General features: G+C 42.3%; 2 protein-coding genes and 1 long non-coding RNA gene across 9 annotated transcripts in view; 1 reads left to right on the top strand and 2 right to left on the bottom strand.

Annotated features, from left to right (window-relative positions):
* The window catches only part of PRORP (protein only RNase P catalytic subunit), a 158,039-nt gene extending 157,650 nt beyond the window's left edge, over nt 1-389 (bottom strand). For both annotated transcript variants that reach the window (XM_008974674.4, XM_008974679.4), the window contains exon 1: nt 49-389. The gene's annotated coding sequence lies outside the window, so the exon portion shown is untranslated. The remainder of the gene's footprint in view (nt 1-48) is intronic.
* Nucleotides 167-27,293, top strand: part of PPP2R3C (protein phosphatase 2 regulatory subunit B''gamma) — a 37,108-nt gene continuing 9,981 nt past the window's right edge. Inside the window, exons 1-10 of one of the 5 annotated variants that reach the window (XM_014347543.5) lie at nt 167-459; nt 580-779; nt 5,964-6,091; nt 12,072-12,176; nt 12,772-12,884; nt 14,473-14,570; nt 15,340-15,410; nt 23,386-23,518; nt 26,010-26,065; nt 26,141-26,216. In XM_014347543.5, the coding sequence (XP_014203029.2) occupies nt 722-779; nt 5,964-6,091; nt 12,072-12,176; nt 12,772-12,884; nt 14,473-14,570; nt 15,340-15,410; nt 23,386-23,518; nt 26,010-26,065; nt 26,141-26,216 (838 nt within the window). In that variant the 5' untranslated portion in view covers nt 167-459; nt 580-721. Of the gene's footprint in view, nt 460-579; nt 780-811; nt 834-5,963; nt 6,092-9,898; nt 10,676-11,471; nt 11,724-12,071; nt 12,177-12,771; nt 12,885-14,472; nt 14,571-15,339; nt 15,411-23,385; nt 23,519-26,009; nt 26,066-26,140; nt 26,217-27,293 lie in introns of those variants that run through there. The other 4 variants (XM_063596188.1, XM_055097473.2, XM_063596189.1 and 1 more) reach the window with 4 other exon arrangements.
* On the bottom strand, nt 9,589-23,360 carry LOC129393794 (uncharacterized). 2 transcript variants are annotated; one of them, XR_008620840.2, is made up of 4 exons: nt 20,037-23,360; nt 16,225-16,342; nt 12,059-12,131; nt 9,589-9,855 (listed from the first exon to the last, which is right to left on the bottom strand). It is a non-coding gene; the product is annotated as an uncharacterized LOC129393794 (long non-coding RNA). The 2 variants fall into 2 exon arrangements; XR_008620839.2 differs by having other exon boundaries at nt 16,225-23,360.

The raw sequence follows: 27,293 nt of genomic DNA, 5'->3' as shown, positions 1-27,293 counted from the left end.
TCAGGAAAGGAAGAGAGGTACAGGAAGGGCGCTGCCTAGACTGCGTACCGAACGCTGACAAATGAAGTTCACTTCATTCAACAACTCAAAGCGGCACTCAGACTTAACGCGGCCATAAACGCGGCGGAAACTACAGTGCCCACGATGCACCGCGCCAGCCCCGGCCGACGGACGAGACTGACCCGGACTTAGGCGTTCCGCCTGGCCCGGCGGCGAGGAAAAAAGGCAGTTTTGAAGTATTTAGTGGCAAAAGGGGTAGGAGACGGCTGCTGAAGTGTCTACTACATTCAGGGGACCTGGAAGGCTTCCAGATATCCGCAATGAACAATGAAAAATTGTGAAAGAAGGCGCTTCCCTCAAGCCGGAACTAATGAACTCCTGGGTCACGTGGTGCGCACGCGCCAAAGGCACACGATAAAGGAAAACGCGGGCTTATCGTGGCCTTTAAAATCCGGCTTGGTGAGTTTGGGTCGCCTCTGAAGGAGAACCATTTTCCATCTCTTTCATAGTTTTTTCCCCCAGTCAGCGTGGTAGCGGTATTCTCCGCGGCAGTGACAGTAATTGTTTTTGCCTCTTTAGCCAAGACTTCCGCCCTCGATCAAGATGGTGGTTGGACGGCCTTCCTAACCTTTACGGGGCCTGGCGGTGCTGACGCCTGAGCTGGTAGGCGTGGAGCAGGTAGGAAACAGCAAATGCAGAAGCTGCTGCGCGGGAGTCGGCCATGGACTGGAAAGAAGTTCTTCGTCGGCGCTTAGCGACGCCCAACACCTGTCCAAACAGTGAGTTTTGGGAGGGGCCGCCCGTTGGGATGGCCCGGCCCTAAACTCCTAGAGGTAGGGGGGAGGTGGGGAGGAGGAGCAAGGGGGAGCCGCCTTTTCCGCTTCTGTGAAACCTCCCGACAAAGGAGGCGGAGTGGAATGTGGTTTAAGGATCCCGATAGGTTTGACCCAAACTTTCCTGGGGCAGAATCTAGAGGAACGAAAAACTTAGCTTTAGTCACTGACTTCCATGGTCTTAATCTAAACTTGTGAAGAATAACTTGGAACCCCGGCTCCAACAACGCCTCAACCCCACCAGGACCTATAATTGTCCTCCTGCCTTTTTACTGTCACGCTTTTTGCTTCACTCCTAATCCATTTTATATTTCATAATCCATTTTTCCTTTTATTTTTCTCCTTCACATTGCTTATTAACTAACCTCGTTAAATCTACCTTTCCTATTCCACACCCGCACTAAGGGCTGTTGAAAGTGGCTGGAGAAAAACAGAACCTTGGTGAGTTGTCTCACTTTTTTTTTTTTTTTTTGAGACGGAGTCTCTTGCTCTGTCGCCCAGGCTGGCTGGAGTGCAGTGGCAGCATCTCGGCTCACTGCAACCTCTGCCTCCCGGGTTCAAGCGGTTCTTCTGCCTCAGCCTCTGGAGTAGCTGGAACTATAAGCGCGCTCAACCACGGCCGGTTAATTTTTGTATTTCTAGTAGAGACGGGGTTTCACCATATTGTCCAGGCTGGTCTCAAACTCCTGACCTTGTGATTCGCCCACCTCGGCCTCCCAAAGTGCTGGAATTACAGACGTGAGTCACCACGCCCCGCCGAGTTATCTCACTTTTAATACAAGTCCACTAATCTAAAGAAGGTGTTTTGGTCATGTCTACCGTGTTTTCCTGGACGTTCATTCTCCTACATTCAATTTTCATCTCCCAAACTGCCAATCTGTGTTTTCCTAAATACACTTTTTTTTTCCAATACAGGATCTCCCTGTGTTGCCCAGGCTGGAGTGCAGCGGCACAGTGAAGTATTGCTGCAACCTCGATTTCCTGGGCTCAAGGGATCTTCCCACTCCAGCCTCTCGAGCAGCTAGAAGTACAGGCACACGCCACCACACCCGGCTAATTTTTTATTTTTAGTGGAGATGAGGTCTTGCTATGTTGCCTGGGCTGGTCTCGAATTCCTGGCCTCAGGCAGTCTTCCTACCTCCACCTCCCAAAGTGTTGCTATTACAGACGTGAGCCGCCGCACCCAGGCAACACTCCTTTACACTATTCTTCTCATCTCCTACACCTGCAGTCTGTCCTACCCGCTTCTTACTTTAAGCTGATGAACTTGTATTTTAATATATATCTCATTAAGAAAGGAGAAGCAGTCGGCCGGGCGCGGTCGCTCAGTCCTGTAATCCCAGCACTTTGGGAGGCCGAGGCGGGCGGATCACGAGGTCAGCAGATCGAGACCATCCTGGCTAACACGGTGAAACCCCGTCTCTACTAAAAATACAAAAAAATTACCCGGTCGTGGTGGCGGGCGCCTATAGTCCCAGCTACTCCAGAGGTTGAGGCAGGAGAATACCTTCAACCCGAGAGGCGGAGCTTGCAGTGAGCCCGAGATTGTGCCACTGCACTCCGGCCTGGGCGACCGAGCGACACTCAGTCTCAAAAAAAAAGGAGAAGCAGTCAGAGGAGAACATCACCTGTCCCCCTTAACATTTCTTTCAGCCCCACAACCCCACAGTTAGTTGCCCATACAGTCTGGCTTTACTGTTAAAATGATGAACTGATGCCGGGCGCGGTGGCTCAAGCCTGTAATCCCAGCACTTTGGGAGGCCGAGGCGGGCGGATCACGAGGTCAGGAGACTGAGACCACAGTGAAACCCCGTCTCTACTAAAAATAAAAAAAATTAGACGGGTGCGGTGGCGGGCGCCTGTAGTCCCAGCTACTCAGGAGGCTGAGGCAGGAGAATGGCGTGAACCCGGGAGGCGGAGGTTGTAGTGAGCCGGAGATTGTGCCACTGCACTCCAGCCTGGGCGACAGAGCGAGACTCCGTCTCAAAAAAAAAAAAAAAAAAAAAAAAGATGAACTGTCCATGCTCCTATTTAAGAGTCCCTCCACTCCACCACTAGATTGCATTCTTTTCCCTGTATTCACTGACTTCCTTCCAGCCTCCTCCTTTCTTTCCTACATCATCAGATTTTCCTTCTGCTGGATCATTTTCACCAGCACAAATGTGCTGTTAATATCACCCATCTTTTTAAAAGGTGGGTGGTTGAGGAGAGTGGTGTTGGGAGGCCCGGTGGCTCATTCATGTAACCCCAGCACTTTGGGAGGCCAAGATGGGAAGATCGCTTGAGGCCAGGAGTTTGAGACCAGCTTGGGCAACATAGTGAAACACCGTTTCTACAAAAATAGAAAGTAAAAAATTAGCCCGGGTGGTTGTGCACCACTGTAGTCCTAGCTACTCGAGAGGCTGAAGCAGGGAGGGTTGTTTCAGTCTAGGAGTTTGGGGCTGCAGTGAGCTATGATCATGACACTATACTACAGCCTGGGTGACAAGAGCCAGACCTTGTCTTAAAAAAAAAATTCATTTGAGCTGGGCACTGTGGCTCACACCTGTAATCCCAGCACTTCAGGAGGCCGAGGTAGGCAGATCACTTGAGGTCAGGAGTTCAAGACCAGCCTGGCCAACATGGTGAAAGTCCGTCTCTACTAAAAATACAAAAAGTAGCCGGGCGCAGTGGTGCACACCTGTAATCCCAGCTACTTGGGAGGCTGAAGCAGGAGAATCGCTTGAACCCAGGAGGCAGAAGTTACGGTGAGCTGAGATTACGACACTGTGCTCCAGCCTGGGCGATAGAACGAGACTACATCTCAAAAAAAAAAAAAAAAAAAAAAGTCATTTGATCCCACGTCCCTCTCCAGCTACTGTTGCATTTCTCTGCACTCTTCATAGGAAAACTTCTCAAAGAAGTTACCTGTACTTGGCTGGGCGCAGTGGCTCATGCCTGTAATCCCAGCACTTTGGGAGGCTGAAGTGGGTGGATCACCTGAGGTCAGGAGATTGAGACCAGCCTGGCCAACATGGTGAAACGCTCTCTCTACTAAAAATACAAAATTTAGCCGGGCACTGTGGCAAGTGTCTGTAATCCCAGCTACTCAGGAGGCTGAGGCAGGAGAATCACTTCAACCTAGGAGGTGAAGTTTGCAGTGAGCCAAGATCGCGCCACTGCCCTCCAGCCTGGGTGACAGAGTGAGACTCAGTCTCGAAAAAAAAAAAAAAAAAAAGAAGGTACCTGTACTTGTACTTTGTGTGCTTTCTTGACCCCTTAACTCTTAAACCCACGGCATTCTTTTAGCAGATATTTATTGCATGCCTGTTTTGTGCCAAGTACCGTTGTAGCTTATAGCAGAACACACAAAAATCTCTGTCTTTGTAGAACTTACACTTTAGTGTGGAGAGAAATAATAAAATAATAAGTAAATTATATAGGTTGTACAGCACCTGCTTAAGTCTGGTTCCTTCATCAGTGTACTAGATCCTATCCTTTGTAGTAGATTCCATTTTTGCCTGCTGAAGGATGTACTCTTGCAGTTGTCCCTTCTCCTGCATCATCAGTTTTTCTTTAATCATTCCCATCAGCATATAAACATGCTGGTATTTCTCCCATCTTAAACTTTCTTGACTTAATTTCCACCTCTAGCCATTCCTCATTTTTCTGTTCCCCTTATAGCAATATTTGTTAAAACAGTTGTTGGTTAAATCTGTACTTGTCTCGAATTCCTGCTTGTCAAGAATCATCAGTGACTGCTATATTGTTAACTTCAGTGGTCAGTTGTCAGTCTTGACTTTACTTGAAAAATTTTGCAGTTTTCTACAACAGCACTGAGCCATAGTAAAGAAATTAACTTATAGGTTTGGTCTAAGGTTAAAAATTAACATAATAGGCCAGGCATGGTGGCTCATGCCTGTAATCCCAGCACTTTGGGAGGCCGAGGTGGGCAGATCACCTGAGGTCAGGAGTTCGAGACCAGCCTGACCAACATGGCGAAGCCCCATCTCTACTAAAAATACAAAATTAGCCAGGCATGGTGGCACATGCCCGTAATCCCAGCCACTCAGGAGGCTGAGGCAGGAGAATCCCTTGAACCTGGGAGGTGGAGGTTGCCGTGACCCGAGATCGTACCATTGCGCTCCAGCCTGGGCAACAAGAGTGAAGCTCCGTCTCCAAAAAAAAAAAAATTAACAGATGCAGCAGAAATGCAGTCATAAAAGGAATTCAAGGAAACAATTACAGGCTTGTTGGGAAGGAAATGAGACCAGAAAGAGTAAAATAACTTTTGAGAAAATAGATCACAGAATTCAAGAGCTCAGTGAGGCTGAAGTGGAAATGGTATGGCAGTGAGGTTTTGAATTACCAGAAAGGATGATCTGAGAGTATATTTGAGCTTAAGATTTCAGAAAAGGATCAAGTAAAATCTGTGATCTTGCCATAGAACCAAATGGCAGAATGAACTAGAGGTGAAAGACTTTGGAGTTGCAGGACCCATGGTCACCCACATAAATGTTTATTCATCCTAAATGATTGCAGGACCTTGTGAAGAACACTGTGTACCAGTCACCATAGTCCACAAATAAGTGGGGAGGAATTGGCTGAATGAGACAGCCACGTGCCAATAGCAGGCGAGTTGCAGGGTAATAGAGCCCTGAGTTTTGAGCTTCAGACAGAGGATGAGTTTTTTTGTTTGTTTTCTCTACATTAGGTAGAGAAACAGTGATTATGAGGCTGAAACTCCATGAGGTCAGGGGCTGGGGCTGTCTTGCTCACCCCTCATTCCGTGTCTACTACAGCATTCTCTGTACATAGTAGGTGCTCAGTAAATTCTTTTCATTGAATGAATTAGGAGCACTCTACAGAGTTCTGTAGGAGAGGTAATTTGAGGAAGAGACTAGCTTTAGCGATAAACAGAAGTAGAGGGAGCATGCTGAGAAATGGTTGAAGATGTAGAGGAGGCTGCTTCAGTAGAGGGTAGTGATTCTTGGTATTTCAGAAAAGTTAATATGCTCAGTGTCTAAGCACAATTGTGAAGGCCTTTTTGGCACTGCAACTATTTTAATTAAACTATTAATATATAGGATGACCTGAGTAAAAGTACTGCTTGATTTTAAAAGTGCTCCCCTTAATCTGTTTTGTTACCAGAAAAAAAAAGTGAACAAGAATTAAAAGATGAAGAAATGGATTTATTTACAAAATATTACTCCGAATGGAAAGGAGGTAGAAAAAACACAAATGAATTCTATAAGACCATTCCCCGGTTTTATTATAGGGTAAGTAGTGTCTAATCAAATGTCCTGCAGAGTTTAAAAATGAAATATAATTTTTGGCAAGGCAGGGTGGCTCATACCTGTAATCCCAACACTTTGGGAGGCTGAGGTGGGAGGATCACTTGAGTCCAGGAATTTGAGACCAGCCAGGGCAACATAGCAAGATCCCATCTCTAAAAAAAATTTTTTTTAAAATAGCTGGACATGGTGATGCATGCCTGTAGTCCTAGCTTCTCAGGAGGCTGAAGCAGGAGGATTACTTGAGCCCAGGAGATCGAGGCAGCAGTGAGCCGTGATTGTGTCACTGCACTCCACCCTGGGCAACAGAGTTAGACCCTGTCCTCCCCACCCCCAGAAAAACGTAGTTTTAAAAATAGGACCAGAATTTTATGTTTTAAAAATAGAGAATTATATTTTAAATTTTATATATTATTTTATTGTAATTGATCTTATCACTATTATAAAACATTTTGAGCCCAATAAAATCCCAAGTTTAGATTTAAGTGGGTATGTAAACACAAAGTTGTTAAACTGTGGGCTTTTTCTTTCTGATTTTTATTATAGATATTAGTAGTAAGTATTCTATTGGATTATGTTATCAGGTATACAACACTTTGTTATAAAGTTTTAAAATTTTGCTCAAGGCTAAACCGAAAAATAGATTATGGAAAACCTAAAGAATTTCACTTGAGGCCAGGCATGGGGGCTCATGCCTGTAATCCCAACACTTTGGGAGGCCAAGGTGGGTGGATCATGAGGTCAGGAGTTCGAGACCAGCCTGACCAACATGGTGAAACCCTGTCTCTACTCAAAATACAAAAATTAGCCAGGCGTGGTGGCGCGTGCCTGTAATCCTAGCTACTCAGGAGGCTGAGGCAGGAGAATCACTTGAACCCAGGAGGTGGAGGTTGTAGTGAGCCCAGATCGCGCCACTGCACTCCAGCCTGGGTGACAGAGCAAGGCTCTGTCTCAAACAAACAAACAAAAAAGGAATTTCACTTGATTATTTGTTTCCTTGTGCCAAAACTCTGAAAATGGCTATGAAGGGACGTATAGACAAAATAGACCTTAAGAAAAGCTATTCATGGTAGGGTCACTGCACTCCAGCCTGGGTGATAGAGCAAAGACCCTGTCTCAAAAAAAAAATGTTGGCCAGGCGTGGTGACTCACACCTATAATCCTATCACTTTGGGAGGCCATCAAATCAGGAGGATCACTTGAGGCCAGGAGTTTGAGAACCAGTCTGGGCAACTTGGTGAGATCGTGTCTCTCCAAAAAAAACTTAGCCGAGCATGGTGGTGCGCACCTGTAGTCCCCGCTACTCAGGAGGCTGAGGTGGAAGGATCGCTTGAGCTCAGGAGCTTGAGGCTGCAGTGAGCTGTGATCATGCCACTGCATTCCAGCCTGGGTGGCAGAGCAAGAGCCTATCTCAAAAAAAAAAGAAAAAGAAAAAAAAGAAAGCTGTTTACAACCTGGCAATGGTAGGGCAATTCGCCTGTAGTCCCAGCTACTCTGAGAGGGTGAGGAAGGGAGAATGTCTTAAGCTCAGGAGTTTGAGACCAGCCTGGGCAACATAGTGAGACCACCCCACACCCCATCTTTTTTTTTTTTTTTTGAGATGGAGTCTCACTCTGTTGCCCAGGCTGGAGTGCAATGGCACGATCTCAGCTCACTGTGACCTCTGCCTCCCAGGTTCAAGTGATTCTCCTGCCTCAGCCCTCCTAAGTAGCCGGGATCATAGGTGTGCGCCACCATACCCAGCTAGTTTTTGTATTTTTAGTAGAGACCGGGTTTCACCATGTTGGCCAGGCTGGTCTCGAACTCCTGATCTCAGGTGATCTACCTGCCTCGGCCTCCCAAAGTGCTGGGATTACAGGCGTGAGCCACCATGCTGGCCCATCCCATCTTTTTTTTTAAAGGTCTATTTTTTTTTCTTAAGGTCTATTTTGTCTATTTTAAAAAAATAAAAATAAAAAGCTATTTATACCTGAAACTGAAATCTACCGAAAAATACCTATTTAGTATTATAAATACCTATTTAGTATTATACAAGTTAACTGGAATCTTAGCTGGATGTCCTTTGAACCTATTACCTTCTAACTCTATTAATTACAACGTTATTTGCAAGTATAGTAAACAGTGGTTTAGCTGGTGTTCTTACAGATTAAGGTATTTATATAAGTGAGTTATCCAGATACTGAAATATTTCTTCAAGTGCAAATTTTTTTCAACCGAACATTTTTTATTGGAAACCTTCCTATAATACTATATACTTCTCAACCTTTTAAGAATCATATGCCTGTAATCCTAGCCTATATTTATTGTAGAAAAGGAAAAAATATGGCTAAACAAGTTGATCTCTTCCCATGACAACATCACCCAACAATGTAAACAGAAAATTTTATATGAATCCTTCTACATATTTCTGTGGGTATCTGTGTATTTTTTTAAATGGGATTACATCATACATACCTTTACTGCTTTTTGCATTTCACACTTTCCTTAAACAGAGGCAGCTAAATAACTGAATATTTTTGATAGCCGAGGGGAGAGAGAAGGGAATTGACATTTATTGAGTGTCTAAGCACTGCAGAGCCCTTTGTATTCTTTATCTCATTTAACCTGGATTCTTAAATAATATGTTACTGTTATCGAACATAGGTTCTTGGGTTCTCAATGCAAAAGGGAGAGAGAGCACCTGACTCTCTGAAAAGAGCTGGTAGGGCTTTTTAAAAAAAAATCAGGAATTCATATTAGGGTGGGGTATGCAGGCTGGGCTGGGCAAAGCAGATCAGGTAGGGTATGCAGGTCAGCATTGTCTGGTTGCTATGGTTATCTTGAGCAGCGGGCCACTTGGTCTGGCTAGAGGCAACAAGGCTGTAAATCAGTTGTTCAGCATTCCTTCCCCAGATAGGACACTCACTTCACAACTTTGGTTATCTCCTAGTTACTGGAATTCTTTTGAGTAAAAGGCATGGTTTGGACATTATGGTGTCAGTGAGGTAGTGGTGTGGGTTTTGTGATCAGTGGGAATGCATGAAAAGAGTGCCATGGTGGGAGTGAGCTGACCCAAGCCCCCATTCCTACTCTGTCTCATTCCTAACAGCTCTTGGATAGGAATGGTGTGACCCCGTTCCTGAGCCCAGGACTGAACTTTCTTGTACTTCCGGGACCAAACCTTTGCCTTCTTTTTCTGGTTCCTGAGGGAATCTCCTTTTTTTCCTTTCTTCATGTCACTTCTCTCTTTGGCCACCTCTAGATCTTAGATGGTTTCCTGTCTGCAGCTATGGATTTGTAAAAAAGTCCTTTCCCTTCTTTCTTCTTCCTCTCCATGGTCCCACTGCTTCAGAGAAAACACCTATTATCTTGAGTCACCACTTCTCTCCTTGGCTGATTAGCTGGTTAACTAGCCACTAGAACACAATGTCAGTCACCCCCAACTCCAGCCCCATCCCCACCTCCTAATGTTTCTTCTGTTGACGAAGAGTCAAACTCTGTAAAATATTTGAAGAGATTTATTCTGAGCCAAATATGAGTGGCCATGGCCTGTGACACAGCCTTCAAGAGATCCTGAGAACATGTACCAAAGGTGGTTTGGGTGCAGCTTGGTTTCATACATTTTAGAGAGGCATGAGACATCAATCAAATACATTTGAGAAATACATTGGTTTGATCCAGAAAGGTGGGACAATTTGAAGCGGGGCTTCCAGGCTACAGGTAAATTCAAATGTTTTCTGGTTGACACTTGGCTGAGTTTGTCTAAAGACCTGGGATCAAACAGAAAGGAATGTCTGGGTTAAGATAAGAGGCTGTAGCGACCAAGGTTTTATCATGCAGATGAAGCTTTTAGCTAGCAGGCTTCAGAGAGAATAGGTTGCAAAATGTTTCTTATTAGACTTAAAGTCTGTGTTGATGTTAATGCCAGAGAGGTATAACAAGGCATGTTTGACCCCCACTTCCCATCATGCCCTGAAACAGTCTCTCAGGTTAAATTTTAAGGGCGCTGACTGGGGAGGAAGTCCATTCAGATGGTTGGGGGGGCCTTAGAATTTTATTTTTGGTTTATACTCCTTTAACTCTGTTCCTTCTGATGGGAGGGATGGCATCTTAGTTCCTGGAAATGAAAGATGAAAACCATAACCCCAAGTTTTGACGTAAGGTTTACCAAGGTAATTTAATGGGGCTAAGATGTAGAAAAGGAAGAAGAACTCTTTAAAGTAAATTATTCTGGCTGGGTGTGGTGGCTCATGCCTGTAATCCTAGCACTTTGGGAGGCCAAGGTGGGAGGACTGCTTGAGTCCAGGACTTCAGGACCAACCTGGGCAACATAGCAAGACCCTGCCTCTATTATTAATTTAAAAAAGAAGAAATAAAGCAAATTGTTCTAAGTCAGGTTGGAATGAGTCATTCTAAAGCTCTGCTCATGGAAATCACCCCAGTTGGCAAACCCTCTTGCCTGGGAGGCCAACATAATAGGCACTGCCTTGACTGTCTCCAAGAAGAAAGGTGATCCAATCTCAACAGGCATGCTTTCCTAAAACTGGACAAGAAGAATAAATGGTTTTTGCTGGACAGGAAGAATTACAGGTAAGAACCACCCAACAGGTTCTTCTTGCCTGCTACCCAGATAGAGCCAATTTATCAAGATGGGAATTGCAAGAGAGAAATAATTTCATATACATGGAGCCAACTAAATGGGAGACAGGAGTTTTATTATTACTCAAATCAGCCTTCTTGAAAAGTTGGAGGCTAGGGTTTTTCAAGGATAGTTTGGTAGGCAGGGGCTAGGGAATGGGTGCTGCTGATTGGTTGGGGATGGAATCACAGGGATATAGAAGAACAGTCCTGGTCCTTGCATGCTGAGTCTGCTTCTGGGTTGGGGCCACAGAGGAGTGGCTGGTCTGAGAGGGGCCATTGGGTAGTCAGAAGTGCAAAAGCCTGAAAAGACATCTCAAAAGGCCAGTCCTGTGTACTACAATAGTGATGTTATTTACAGGAGTAATTGAGGATGTTGCAAATTTTTGTGACCTCTGGAATAATACCTGCTAATCATTTAACTGACCTGCATCTTAGCAGAATTCTGGTCCTTCGCATCCTCCTGACCTGGTGTCCTTTCATTAGTTTTACAAAGGCAGTTTAGTTTTGGGATGAGCTATTATCATTTAAATCATAAACTAAATTTCTCCCAAATTTATTAATATCTTGGCCCATGCCCAGGAATGACCAAAGGCAGATTGGAGGTTAAAAACAAGATGGAGTTGGTTAGGTCAGATCTCTTTCACTGTCATCATTTTGTCACTGTTATAATTTTGCAAAGGTGGTTTTGAAATTGTCAATCTCCAGTTAATCCTCATTTAATTCTATATCATTCTTTTTTTTTTAGATGGAGTCTCGCTCTGTCGCCAGGCTGGAGTGTAGTGGCGTGATCTCAGCTCACTGCAACCTCCGCCTCCTGGGTTTAAGCAATTCTCCTGCCTCAGCCTCCTGAGTAGCTGGGACTACAGGCACATGCCACCATGCCCAGCTAATTTTTGTATTTTTAGTAGAGACGGGGTTTCACAGTGTTGGCCAGGATGGTCGATCTCTTGACTTCATGATCCGCCTGCCTCGGCCACCCAAAGTGCTGGGATTACAGGTGTGAGCCACCGCCCCCAGCCAATTCTATATCATTCTAAGGAAGCCAGCATGCCCAGCCAATTCTGTGTCATTCTAAGGTGACAATAGAAACACAGTGCTTAAAAAAATAAAATGAAACTTGGACTAGACTAGCTTTTAGAATAGCTTTTTCAGGGCAGAGATCCAGCCTTTCTGATCACCGATTCTCTGTGGATCAGTTTTTGTTAAACAAATGTTAAGCACAATTAAGGTGAGATACAAGAAATAATTCGAGGCGGTGGCATACAGTTATTTTATGAGGCCACATACATTTTATAAGATCCAGTAGTCTAAAATTTACATGTAGAAATTTACCTTGTATTTTCAGCTGCCTGCTGAAGATGAAGTCTTACTACAGAAATTAAGAGAGGAATCAAGAGCTGTCTTTCTACAAAGAAAAAGCAGAGAACTGTTAGATAATGAAGAATTACAGGTAAGAACAAAGCAAAAAGTTGCTTTAGATGTTAACCATTTCTCATTTGTGCTACTTAAATCATGCAGGATTTCTTGGTGCCTAATGGAGTCCGTACTACAGAGTGGTACTATGTAGGCTCTGAAGCAGCAGTTCCCACCAGAAGCAGCCGCTGAGTTTGCATGGGTCATGTACCCCAAACATAGTGTTGTTTGTTATTTTTGTTTAAGGCCCTAGGTGATTCTAATGTGCAGCCAAGGTTGAGAACCACTGCTGTAGGGTCAGACTACAGAGGTTCAAATCCCAGCCCTGCTATATGACTTTAGGCAATGGACTTAACATCTCTGTGCTTCGATTATCATCTCTAAAGTAGGGATAGCTAACTATATCATAGAGATATGTGGATTAAAGAGGCAGTGTATATCAAAAGCTTAGTAGGCACTCAATAAATGTTATTTTTATTGTTAGTAATCAAAAGGATAATAGGGCATGAGATTCATCTTAATATTGACTCTGCCAACAAACTCTCATTTTAGTGGAAAGCACACATTTAACTACATATTAAAATCTTGTTGTTTTTAACTTACAACATCTTCACTTCCACAATTCTCTTAAGAGCTTATGGTTTTTGCTGGACAAACACCAGACACCACCTATGATTGGAGAGGAAGCGATGATCAATTACGAAAACTTTCTGAAGGTTGGTGAAAAGGCTGGAGCAAAGTGCAAGTAAGAATAATATAATTAACAAAAGAATGTGTTATGTTAAGCATTTTAAATGCCTCAAATATTGACTGGGCACAGTGGCTCACACCTGTAATCCCAGCAGTTTTGGAGGCTGAGGTGAGAGGATTGCTTGAGCTGGGGTGTTTGAGGCCAGCCTGGGCAACTTAGGGAGATCTTGTCTCTACTAAAAATAAAAAAATTATCTGGGTTGTTGGGGCGTACACCTGTAGCTACTCCGGAGGCTGAGGTGGGAGAATTGCTTGAGCCTGGGAGGATGAGCTGTGATTAAGCCACTGCACTCCAGCCTGGGCGATAGAGCAAGACCTTACCTTTAAAAAAAATAAACAAATCCTCAAATATTAAATGAAGTAAATGGAATGACATTTGAGTCCATTTACGTTACTAATGAAATTTAATAAAATTATTTACAGTCAAAAAATCACATTGGTATGAAGTTATTAAAATAAATAATATAGCCAGGTGTGGTGGCTCATGCCTGTAATCCCAGCACTTTGGGAGGCTGAGGTGAGCGGATCACGAGGTCAAGAGAACAAGACCATCCTGACCAACATGGTGAAACCCTGTCTCTACTAAAAATACAAAAATTAGCTGGGCGTGGTGGCGTGTGCCTGTAATCCCAGCTACTCAGGAGGCTGAGGCAGGAGAATCGCTTGAACCCTGGAGGCGGAGGTTGCAGTGAGCCGAGATCGTGCCACTGCACTCCAGCTTGGCAAAAGAGCAAGACTCCATCTCAAAAAAAAAAAAAAAAAAAAAGAAATAATATAGTTTATGACACTTTCAGCCTTAAGACAGACGAAAGCAAACAAAAAAGAATGCAAGGCCAGGCACGGTGACTCACGTGCCCATCTCTGCAAAATAAAAAAAACTTTTAATTAAAAAAAAAAAGAATGCAAACATTTATGACTTAGGCTAGGCATGATGCCTCACGTTTGTAATTCCAGTGCTTTGGGAGGCCAAGGCAGGTGGATCACTTGAGGCTAGGAGTTCAAGATCAGTCAGGGCAACAGAGCAAATCTCTGTTTCTATATATATATTTATCTTTTTTTTTGAGATGGAGTCTTGCTCTGTCACTAGGCTGCAGGGGAGTGGCGCAATCTCAGCTCACTATAACCTCCGCCTCCTGGGTTCAAGTGATTCTCCTGCCTCAGCCTCCCAAGTATTATTGTATTAACAAAAGAATATGTTAAGCATTTTAAATGCCTCAAATATTGGCTGGGCCAATATAAATACAATATAAATACCCAATACAAATACTTTTTGTATTTTTACTTGAGACGGGGTTTCACCATGTTGGCCAAAATGGTCTCGATCTCTTGACTCATGATGTGCCTGCCTCAGCCTCCCAAAGTGCTGGGATTACAGGCAAGAGCCACTGCGCCTGGCCAAATCTCCATTTCTTTAAAAAAAAAAAAAAAGTTTGACTTAATATTTTAAGTTTTTGAATTATAAGGAGTCTCTATTGTTCTTTCATTTTTAATTGTATGAATTTATGCCATTGTTTGCTAATTTATGTAGAAGTCATTTTCTTTTATGTTGGCAGATCATTTAAATCTTTATTTTCTTTTCTTAGGCAATTTTTCACAGCAAAAGTCTTCGCTAAACTCCTTCATACAGATTCATATGGAAGAATTTCCATCATGCAGTTCTTTAATTATGTTATGAGAAAAGGTGATTCATTTTTACTGTGCTTGAACTCCTTATCTGGGAATCAAGTAGGTTTTTGGTCTGTGCTTTTATAAGTATTTCTTCCATGTGAAATCACTCTAAGTTTGAATAGTAGAATTTCTTATCTTTTGACCAAGATGTGTTACATAAACTTGGGTTAGCATAAAAAAACAAAAATTTTTTAAACCCTCATGTGTCTTAAAGATAATAGTAGACTAGAAATATTAAGAGCTGAACCAAGAGTTTTAATGTATGGTAATTTGAAATAATTTTAATTTACTGATAATTTTATTTTACCAGTATATTACAAGTTGAGTTGACTGAAAGGATAGTTTCAAACACAAAGCTGTAATATCAGTTTCAAGGAGCATCAATTAAACAGCTTGGACTTATGACTCCTACAAGTGCCATAATAATCTGTGAAAGCCTATTGTATACAATCTTTAATAATTGGTTGCTGTAATTAACCTCAGAAATAAAAGCAGCTTCACTGAAGGCATAACATTATACTAGCTGTCCCTGTTTGGTGGAACACCAAGTTTAATTGGTAAAGAACAGTATCTTCAAGGCGTCAATTTTATTATAGCTTTAGTCATGGTAGAATTGTTGAACTCTTCCATTCTATGGTTTTTTGTTTCAAGCAATTTTGTGGTGAGAAGAAATGTTTTTAGAGTTACTAGATTAGCTTGTCTCAAATCTGGCTCTTTATCTCCTTTTTCATATCTGAAGGATAGATCTTAAGAATTACTTTCATTTTCTTGTTTATTGTCAGTTTGGCTTCATCAAACAAGAATAGGACTCAGTTTATATGATGTCGCTGGGCAGGGGTACCTTCGGGAATCTGTAAGTATTAACCTTATAGATATTATATTAACTCTTATAGACACTAAAATGTAAACTGTAGTTATCACTGGGTGTTGGGATTACAGGCTATTCTCATAATACTTTGTTTTATTTCTGTCTGTGTGTGTTTGTGTGTACATATTTAGTTTTACTGTAACAAAGCAACTTGTACACTTTCAACTTTTAAAATTGAACATCATCTTTCCAGTGAAACAAAAAACAAATTTAAAATAAACAAAATTACAATAGAGAATGTCAATTCCAAATAAGATCCTACAGGTTCTACTGATTCTCCCATGGAGTAGCAGCCTTCAAGTCATCATTAAGAGAGAATTTATGCTGGGTGTGGTAGCTCACACCTGTAATCCCAGCACTTTGGGAGGATGAGGCAGGCGGATCACCTGAGGTCGGGAGTTTGAGACCAGCCTGACCAACATGGAGAAACCCTATCTCTACTAAAAATACAAAATTAGCCAGGCTTGGTGGCACATACCTGTAATCCCAGCTACTTGGGAGGCTGAGGCAGGAGAATCGCTTGAACCCAGGAGGCAGAGGTTGCTGTGAACCGAGATAGCGCCATTGCACTCCAGCCTGGGCAACAAGAGTGAAACTCCGTCTCAAAAAAAAAAAAAAAATGTATTGGCTGGGTGCAGTGGCTCACGCTTGTATTCCCAAGGCCTGTACTCCCAGCACTTTGGGAGGCTGACGTGGGCAGATCACCTGAGGTCAGGAGTTTGAGACCAGCCTGACCAATATGGTGAAATTCCATCTCTACTAAAAATAGAAAAATTTGCTGGGCTCTGGTGGTGCATACCTGTAATCCCAGCTATTCAAGGGGCTGAGGTGGGAGAATCGCTTGAATCTGGGAGGCAGAGCTTGCAGTGAGCCGAGATTGCACCACTGCACTCCAGCCTGGGCAACAGAGGGAGACCCTGTGTCAGAAAAAAAGAGAGAGAGAATTTATTTTAAAGGTGTCATTTTAAACTGCAAGGATGCCCCTTAAAAATCACAATTAAACATGCCAAAGGAAAAGCAACTTTGTCAAAATGCTCACTTTAAACTATCAAGACGTTTCAAACCTACCCTTTGCTGACCTATAACCCCATTTTGTAAAATTTATTTTCTTTTTTTAAATAAGAGACAGTAGACAAGGATGCCGGGTGTGGTGGCTCACGCCTGTAATCCCAGCACTTTGGGAGGCCGAGGCGGGCGGATCATGAGGTCAGGAGATCGAGACCATTCTGGCTAACACGGTGAAACCCCATCTCTACTAAAAATACAAAAAAAAATTAGCCGGGCGTGGTGGCAGGCACCTGTAGTTCCAGCTACTTGAGAGGCTGAGGCAGGAGAATGGCGTGAACCCAGGAGGCGGAGCTTGCAGTGAGCCGAGATCACGCCACTGCACTCCAGCCTGGGCGAGAAAGCGAGACTCCGTCTCAAAAAACAAAGAGACAGTAGACAAGGAGATGTTGGTAAATGCTAACTGTCCATATTCACATAGAGACATAGTATACTCTGCGCTCAATAGAGGAAAGCAGCTAGAATTCTATGCACGACTACACAGGGGCCTAGCACCTTCCAGCTTCCAGCAGAGCAAAGGGAACAGGTTTTTCTTTTTTTTTCCATAGACCTCGGTGGTGTTGATTCCATATAGTTTTTGTTGAGACACAGGATGTTTCCGTTTTGGGGTTTGGTTTTTTATTTTTATTTTTTTTAACAAATGACATGTGTTACTAAACAAATGTTTAATGTATATTGACTATACAAATTCCTTTTTAGATTCTTTTTCTTCAAACTTAAAAAAAAAAAAAAGGCCTTTTGGCTGGGCGCGGTGGCTCATGCCTATAATCCCAGCATTTTGGGAGGCCGAGGTGGGCAGATCATGAGGTCAGGAGTTCAAGACCAGCCTGACCAACATGGAGAAACCCCGTCTCTACTAAAAATACAAAAATTAGCCAGGCATGGTGGTGGCCACCTGTAATCCCAGCTACTCAGGAGGCTGAGACGAGAATCGCTTGAACCCAGGAGGCGGAGGTTGCAGTGAGCCTAGATTGTGCCATTGCACTCCAGCCTGGGTGACAAGAGCAGACTCTGTCTCAAAAAAAAAAAAAAAAAAAAAGCCTTTTAAAGGGGAAAATAAAAAGAATGTAGCATTTTAACATTTAAAAATCACTGAAAAACATTTGATTATTCATGAGTGATATTAATGTGTCACTATTTTTTAAAGGGCCAAGAATTCCACCCCCCCCCCCACTTTTTTTTTTTAAGAAAATATAAGAGAAGCCAGACACGGTAGCTCACGCCTGTAATCCCAGCACTTTGGGAGGTCAAGGCGAGTAGATCACTTGATGTCAGGACTTCGAGACCAGCCTGATCAACATGGTGAAACCCTGTCTCTATTAAAAATACAAAAACATTAGCTGAGCATGGTAGCAGATGTCTGTAATCCCAGCTACTAGAGTGGCTGAGGCAGGAGAATCGCTTGAACCCAAGAGGCAGTTGCAGTAAGCTGAGATCATGCCACTGCACTCCAGCCTGGGCAACAGAGCAAGACTATGTCTCAAAAGAAAAAGAAAAAAGAAAATATGAGAGAGAAAATGAATGTGACTGTATTCCCACCTCTGGGTTTAAGGTTGCTAGGTCAGTTACCAAGAGGCTGCTTGTTTCCTATTAGGCACTGCTGTAATTAGGCCAAGTTATCAACAGAGAATTATAACTTCATGGTCCAAATGGCTATGCTTCTTCTGAGTATGCTTCTTCTGAGTATGGGTATCTAAATTATATGGACTTACTTTTCACCTCAGGCTTTTTTCCCAAATATACAGTGCTTTTTTTAAGGTTGTAGGGGAGAGGGGAAGGGAGTTGGGCATGAATATAAACTAGGTTAATTAATCAAATAATTATTCAGATATAAGGGTTAAAGAAATGTAAATTTCTTGTTACAGTTCGTATGGTTCCTGCTATAATTTGTTGCATTCTGTTTTGTCTAGATTTCTGTAGATAGAATCTGTTAGCTCATTCTGAACATTTATACTGTAAAACCTTTCCAGGGGCACACTACAGTTCTCTTTAAGGTTCAGACCAACTTGACAATAAAAGGCTCTTGCTTCTGGCCATCTCTTTCTAGCAAGGAAGACATAATTAGCCACCTGCTGGTACTCGTTTAGAGGTCAGGTCCAAAACTGGAGTACTTCTCTAGCTCTGAGAATTCTAGTTAGCAGTTCACTTGATTTATAAAAACAGCAATATTGATTTATAAAAACAGTCCCCAGTTACTGCTTGTCTTGCCTCTTTCCATGGATGGAAACAAAGATTGAAAGAGAGATGAGCAAAAGGGAGAGAAAAGAAACAGTGTACTTCTATAGTTGTTTTTAAAAAGGAATAATTTTCCCCTTCTCTCAATGAAAGAAAACACTTCTCTCAAAGTATTTCTTCCATCCTTGGCCCATTGCCTTTTGAAACCCAGACTTTGTGTCTTACTAATTTGAAAGGCAGTGGCTTCCAGACCAACATTTATAATCTGAGTAGAGTATACAAAGTTTTATTCACTTATTAAATCTTATTAAGCATTTAGTAGACATTTATTTGGGGGCAGGTATTATTCTAAGCTTGTAGGGCTCATGTTTTACTTTGTGACAATCTGTTTGCCCAGATTTCTTTTTTTTCTTTTTTTTGTTGTCTTGCCCAGATTTCTGTAGATGGAATCTGTTAGCTCATTCTAAATGTTATACTTTAAAACCTTTCCAGGGACACAGTACAATTTTTGTTCCCTTGTAGACCTATTTTTTCTAGCAGAGTGGGAAGACAGACACTAAATTATAAGCAGATAATATCAAATAGTGACAAGTTATATGTAGAAAATAAAACAGTAAACTAGGCAGGAATATGACTGGGATTGACAGACGATTTTAGGTAGGCTGGAAGGAGCATCTTTTTGAGATAGTGATTAAGTTTTAGCCATGAAGTACGAGAAAGAAGCCAGCCTTATGAAGATGTAGTATAGAGGAAATGGCAAATACAGTGTCTCCAAGGCAAAATTAAGCCTGGACCTGTTCTAGGAACAGAAGGAAGCCAGTGTGGCTAGAACAAGGATTATAGTAACAGAAAATGAAGTTGGAGAAGTAGGCAGGGGCCACATGTAGGGCCTTTTGGGCCACAGTAAGGACTTTGGATTTATTTTGAGGCTAACGGGAAACCATCGGAAGTTTTAAGCTGAGTCTGTCAGGATATGATTTACATTTTAAAAGATCATTCTGGATGCTGTATGGAGGATGTAAGGAACTCAAAGTACGGCCAGGCATGGTGGCTCATGCCCGTAATCCCAGCAACTTTGGGAGGCCGAGGCAGGTGGATCGCTTGAGCTCGGGAGTTCAAGACCAGCCTGGCCAACATGACGAAACCCCGTCTCCACTAAAAATACAAAAATTAGCTGGGTATGGGGGTAGGCACCTGTAATCCCAGCTACTTGGAGGCTGAGGCAGGAGAATCACTTGAACCCAGGGGATGGAGGTTGCAGTGAGCCAAGATTGAGCCACTGCACTCCAGCTTGGGTGACAGAGCAAGGCTCCATCTCTAAATAGATAAATAAATAAATCTAGAGTATAAGCAAAATATTTAGGCACCTACCATGATAGTCCAGGTGAGATGATGGGCCCATAACTAGGGTAATTGGTGGCTGTAGAGAAAGCAAGAAATAGATTAATTCAATATATATTTTGGACTCCCCTCCTTCCCAGAAAAAACACAAATTGCTGCTAGATTGGATGTTCAGGGTAAGGAGTGTGAAGGCATTGATGAAGAAAAAGAGAAGCCAAAGACAAGTCTTACATTTTTATTTTGAGTAACTGTTGGAATAGAGGAAAAGCAGGTGAGGACCAAGGTTGGAGATGACAAGAGAGCCCCATTTTGGACACTTCAAGTTTGAGATGCCAGTTGCCCTATAAACTTAAAAGTATCTCGGATCTACCAGAAATTTGATATTTGAAATGGTTAAAGCAAAAATAACATTGTTAAAATAAGTATAAGAAACCATGGGAAGGCACAGTGGCTCACGCCTGTAATTCCAGCACTTTGGGAGGCCAAGGCAGGCAGATCACTTGAGGTCAGGAGTTCGAGACCAGCCTGGCCAACATGGCGAAACCCCCTCTCTACTAAAAATACAAAAATTAGCCAGGCGTGGTGGTACGTGCCTGTAATCCTGGCTACTCAGGCTGAGACACAAGAATCGCTTGAACCCAAGAGGTGGAGGTTTCAGTGAGCTGAGATTGCGCCACTGCACTCCAGCCTGGACTGGACTGAGACTCCGTCTCAAAAAAAAAAAAAAAAAAAAAAGAGAAACCATGGGAGGCTTTTAAATTTATAATCCTGTAATAGGGAAAGCCTTTCTAAGTATGACAAAACCCAGAAGTCTAGAAAACAATAAATTCAGCTAAATTTTTAAAGATCTATAGGGCAAAGCCCATGTTAAAGTAAAAAGAAAACAACAAACTGGGGGAAATACCTGAAACAGTCAGAAATGGCCAATTACCCTAATATATAAAAAGCTCCCAGAAATCAAGAAGAAAGCCATTAACCCAATAAAAAACTGGACAAAGATATAGATAATGTATAAAAAGTAAAATTCAAATGCTTCTTAATCATAAGAAACAACTAACTTCACATAAGAGAAATGCCAGATAAATCTACACTAAGTTGCCATTTTTCACCTATCAAATTAGCAAAGATCAGAAAGTTTGAATTGACACCTTTAGTGTTTGAGTAATTTTTTCACAGTGCTTCTGAGCCAAAAGAAATCCCTAAAAGTTTCACTTATTAACTAGTTAATTTTAAACAATTTAATGAGTATTCATTAAGCTTATTAGCCATTTGAATAAATAATACACTTAAGTTGAAAGAAGATATTTTTATTTCATTCTTAAGTACAGTTATTAATGGGATGTGTACAACTACTTAAACCTGGGAATTAGACTGGACACTTGCCCTCCTCATTTCCTGTTCACTAATTTTTGTGTGGTACTTTACCACAGGAACCATCAAAACCTAGCTTTGCAAAGATTTATGTCATTAAAAGGAGTATATTTGGCTGGGCATGGTGGCTCACGCCTGTAATCCCAGCACTTTGGGAGGCCAAGGCGGGCAGATCACGAGGTCAGGAGATCGAGACCATCCTGGCTAACACGGTGAAACCTTGTCTCTACTAAAAATACAAAAAATTAGCCAGGCATGGTGGCACGCGACTGTAGTCCCAGCTACTCAAGAGGCTGAGGCAGGAGAATCGCTTGAACCCAGGAGGCGGAGGTTGCAGTAAGCTGAGATTTCGCCACTGCACTCCAGTCTGGGCGACAGAGCAAGAGTCCATCTCGAAAAAAAAGGAATATATTCATGACATTTTGGTGATTTAAAAAATTTTTTAAAAAGGAATAATAACCAGGCACAGTGGCTGACACCTGTAATTCCAACACTGGGAGGCCAAGGTGGGCAGATAGCTTGAGCTCAAGAGTTCGAGACCAGCCTGGGCAACATGGTGAATCCCCATCTCTACCAAAATACAAAAAATTAACTGGGTGTGGTGGTGCATCTCTGTGGTCCCAGCTATTCAGGAGGCTGAGGTGGGAGGATCACTTGAGCCTGGGAGGTAGAGGTTTCAGTGAGCCGAGATCATGCTACTGCACTCCAGCAGCCTGTGTGACGGTGAGACCCTGCCTCAAAAAGAAGGAATACGTTGAGATCCAGTATTGAACATGTGAACTACCTTGAGCACGTAGTTCTAGCTTGTAGCAATATCTGTCATGCAGTGTCTGACAAATGTTGCTGTTTCGCTCAAAATTTTAAAATATCCTGATGCACCCCTGTACATTAACTGTGGTGCTCCTGGGACACCTGTGTGCAGAATTCGGAACTGTAGAAATAGCCTTCACATTGCTGGTGGGAGTATAAAATTCACATGGCGTTTGTGGGGAGATGGAAGTTTCCCAGGGTCTATCAAAATTCTACATGTGCATATGCTACAACCCAGCAGGTCCACTTATAGAAATTGTATTCTATATTCTTCCACAATATCTATGAATGAATAATTAGCTTAGCCCTTATGGTATTATTTTTCGTGCAGCAAAATATTAGGAAAAAACTAAATGTCCCAATAGAGGCCTAGTTAAATATGGCACATCTATGCAATGATATAATATATAGCTATTTATTCTCAAAGAGTGGGAGCTCTTTGAGAGTCAGTGTGGAATAACTGTAAAATATATTACGGAATGACAAAAGCAGTTTTCATGGTATGTTGATACATCCTTTGTGTAAAAAGAGGGAAAGGCTGGGTGTGGTGCCTCACGGCTGTAGCCCCAGCACTGTGGGAGGCAGAGGTGGCTGGATCACGAGGTCAAGAGATCGAGACCATCCTGGCCAACATGGTGAAACCCCGTTTCTACTAAAAATACAAAAATTAGCTGGGCATGGTGGTGTGCGCCTGTAGTCCCAGCTACTCAGGAAGCTGAGGCAGGAGAATCGCTTGAACTTGGGAGGCAGAGGTTGCAGTGAGCTGAGATCAACACCACTGCACTCCAGCCTGGGTGACAGAGCAAGACTCCATCTCAAAAAAAAAAAAAAAAAAAAAAGAGGGAAAGAAATATATATGTATTGGTTCATATTTGCATCTGTTACCTTTGGGAAGCTGCATCAGAAGTTGATAATACAAGTTACTTAACCTTTGGGGAGAAGAAATAGGTGAGAGGCTTTTTAATCAATATCTTTGTTCCCTTTGAATTTGGAACTATGTAGAATTTACTACTTTTCAAAAATGTTAAAACTTAAATTAGAAACAAAATTTAATGTAAAATAGTTTTACCACTAAAATAGTCATGCATTTATTTCTTTATCAATATAGTATTAATGCTGAATAATTTTTAGTAATGAAATTCTAATATCTAATGAATCAAGACTGGACATTTAACACTTTATTTTGTTTTATTTTCAGGATTTAGAAAACTACATATTGGAACTTATCCCTACGTTGCCACAATTAGATGGTCTGGAAAAATCTTTCTACTCCTTTTATGTTTGTACAGCAGTTAGGAAGTTCTTCTTCTTTTTAGATCCTTTAAGAACAGGTAAAAGAAAATCTTATCTAACTTAGATATTATGAGGATATTATTATATCTAAATCTCAATAACTAGAGAAAACTCTTGAAAAATATCATTTATTTTCCTGTCACTGCCATTAAAAATTTGGTGAATTTCAAGGAGATAAAAAGGTAGAAAAAACAGTAGCAGTACTTTGGTTATGTTTATCTGAAGATCTTTTATGATTTAATTGCACTGACCATAACCTGCTGTGTGACAGATGGGGGGACATCACCTAACAGTGAAGAAGTATGAAGTGGGTAGTCAGTCATAAATACCTCCTTCCAGTTCTAGGAAGCCAGTTATTTGCATATAATTTGCTGTCTCTGCTGTGTGACATACTGCAGAATTATTCTCTTTTTGATGAAAAATATGTATTTGGAAATATGAGAGCCATTTAGCCAGTGATGCATATTTTTCTTATTCTCTATAAGGATCGGATTGGTAAATATGGCCTCATTAACAGTTTGTTTTATTAACTGTTCAAACCTGCCCAGACTTAACTACATGTAACTGGAGCAGAGGAAAGGACAGAGAAGGTCCAAATCAAAGTGCCTGATTGTACTTCTGTCCTTGAAAATTCAGCTATGGGCCTGGCACAGTGGTTCACGCCTGTAATCTCAGCACTCTGGGGGGCTGAGTTGGGTGGACCACTTGAACTCAGGAGTTCAAGATCAGCCTGGGCAACATGGTGAAACTTTTTCTCTACAAAAAAAAAACAAAAATTGGCTGGACACGGTGGCTCACACCTGTAATCCCAGCTACTCGAGAGGCTGAGGCAGGAGAATTGCTTGAACCCGGGAGGCAGAGGTGAGCCGAGATCGCGCTATTGCATTCCAGCCTGGGCAACAAGAGGGAAATTCCGTCTCAAAAAAAAAAAAAAAAAAAAAAAAAAAAACTAGCCAGGCGTAGTGGCACACGCCTGTAGTCCCAGCTACTTGGGAAGCTGCTGAAGTGGATCACTTGAACCCAGGAGGCAGAGGTTGCAGTGAGCCAAGATCGGGCCACTGCACTTCAGTCTGGGCAACAGAGCCAGACCTTGTGTCCAAAAAAAAAAAAAAAAAATCCAGTTATGAATCCAATCACAGCATATGGTAGCTGACAGTGTTTTTTGAACTCCTCTACTATAAGTACACACATATATACTTTTTCAAATTTTACAAAATAATATCACGTTTTGACTTATGTAGTATGCTAAGCATTTTACATGGATTCATTCATTTTCATCTCATAACCCCATAAGGAAGGTACATTATTGTCCACATTTTATGTGTAAGGCAACTGAGACTTTGCTAGGTTACATATTTAAAAGTGGCATTCAAACTCCAATCTGGGCTGGGTGTGGTGGCTCACACCTGTAATCCCAGCACTTTGGGAGGCTGAGGTGAGAAATCACTAGTGCCTAGGAGTTCAAGACCAGCCCTGGCAAGACAGACCTCTTCTGTACAAAAAAGCAGCAGCAGCCAGGTGCAGTGGCTCACACCTGTAATCCCAGCACGTTGGGAGGCTAAGATGGGTGAATCATCTGAGGTCAGGTGTTCAAGACCAGCCTGGCCAACATAGTGAAACCCCATCTCTACTAAAAATAGAAAAAATTAGCTGGGTGTGATGGTGGGTGCCTGTATTCCCAGCTACTTAGGAGGCTGAGGCAGGAGAATCGCTTGAACCCAGGAGGCAGAGATTGCAGTGAGCTGAAATCACACCATTGCACTCCAGCCTGGGCAACAAAGAGCGAAACTCTGTCTCAAAAAAAAAAAAAGAACAAGAACAAGACAAAACAAACTCTGCTCTTAAACCACACCTGTTTACCTGCGTATTGCTTTCTAGTCCAGAAACTGCCAAAAATAAATGGAGACAGTGTCCCTGTTCGTGTACCAGCAGTACTATATCTATAATCACAACTTTTTTGAAAATCTGACATCAGTATAATTTTAGAATTTACCACTTAGATTTATATAGTTGAGGTATACAAGTAGAGATGTTATTAAATGTTGCCTGTAGGTTTCTCTCTTTTTTTTTTGCAGGGTGGGGATGGAGTTTTGCTCTTGTTCCCTAGGCTGTAGTACAATGGCTTGATCTCAGCTCACTGCAACCTCTGCCTCCCAGGTTCAAGCGATTCTCCTGCCTCAGCCTCCAGAGTAGCTGGGATTACAGGTGCCCTCCACCACACCCAGCTAATTTTTTGTGTTTTTAGTAGAGATGGGGTTTCACCATGTTGGCCAGGCTGGTCTGGAACTCCTGACCTCAGGTGATCCATCTGCCTCAGCTTCCCAAAGTGCTGGAATTACGCAGTGAGCCACCGCGCCCAGCCAAGATTTCCCTTTTTGTAGCAATATGTAATAAGGACTTTGGAGCATAAGAGCTAGAAGCTTTAAAATATCAATTGTGTGATTGCTCTTGTTAAAAAAATTTTTTTTAATTAATTGAGTTGCTCTTTTCTTAAAATGAAATTAATTATGTTTCTTTATGTTCTTAAAGGAAAGATAAAAATTCAAGATATTTTAGCATGCAGCTTCCTAGATGATTTATTGGAGGTAAATGTTTTTAAACTACTTAATTGTATCACTTGACAGTTGCTATCTTCTAATTATGTCTTTGTGTTCCATTAGCTAAGGGATGAGGAACTGTCCAAGGAGAGTCAAGAAACAAATTGGTTTTCTGCTCCTTCTGCCCTAAGAGTTTATGGTATGTTCCTATCATAATGCTAAAATTTGAATTATCCATTCTTCAGGAAATTGGTGTTCAGAGGACAGTTTTATACATACACTGATACACCTTAAGATCAAAATATTTAATTACCTTAAGCTTTAGTATTCTACATTACCAAAATTTACTTGCTTAAATACCGATGTTTTAACTTTTTGGACTCCCCCCAACCTTTTCTTTTTGAAGACAGGGTCTCACTCTGTCACACTGGCTGGAGTGCAGTGACATGATCACGGCTCAGTGCAGCCTTGAAGTCCTAGGCTCAATCCTCTCACCTCAGTGCCCCTACCCCACCCACCCCACCGCCCCCAGTACTGGGTCTACAGGCGCCATGCCTGGCTAATTTATTTTATGTTTTTTTAAGAGATGGGATCTCACTGTGTTGCCCAGGCTGGTTTCAAACTCCTGGGCTCAAGCAGTCCACCTGCCCTGACCTCCCAAAGTGTTGGGATTATAGGCATGAGGCACTGCACCCAGCAGAACCCTTTTTAAGTTATACACTTCCTTTTCAATAGAACAGAATGTAATTTGATCCTTGTTGACTCAGGAGCATCATTATGAACATTAGCTATTGTCATGCTTTGTTGATAAAATGCTATTCCCAGGGTCTACTGATGGAGCTAATCTACATTATCTTGTTGGGTGGTCTTTTGACTCCTTTGGCCTTTTTTTTTTTTTTTTGGAGATGGAGTCTTGCACTGTTACCTGGGCTGGAGTCCAGTGGCATGATCTTGGCTCACTGCAACCTCCACCTCCCAGGTTCAAGCGATTCTCCTTGCCTCAGCCTCCCAAGTACCTGGGATTACAGGCGCTCGCCACCACACCCGGCTAATATTTTTTTTTTTTTTTTTTTTTTTTTTAGTAGAGACGGTGTTTCACTATGTTGGCCAGGCTGGTCTGGAACTCCTGACCTCTGATCTGCCCTCAGCCTCCCAAAGTGCTGGGATTACCGGCGTGAGCCACCACGCCCGACCTCCTTTTGGCATTCTTATCTCTACTTTCAAGTGCTAGCATTTCAGTGCTTTTTGTTGGCCTCTACCTCCATTTAATTTAGAA

Source organism: Pan paniscus, chromosome 15, assembly GCF_029289425.2.
Source record: "Pan paniscus chromosome 15, NHGRI_mPanPan1-v2.0_pri, whole genome shotgun sequence".
Classification (NCBI taxonomy): domain Eukaryota; kingdom Metazoa; phylum Chordata; class Mammalia; order Primates; family Hominidae; genus Pan; species Pan paniscus.
This window is presented reverse-complemented; position numbering and strand designations above follow the sequence as displayed.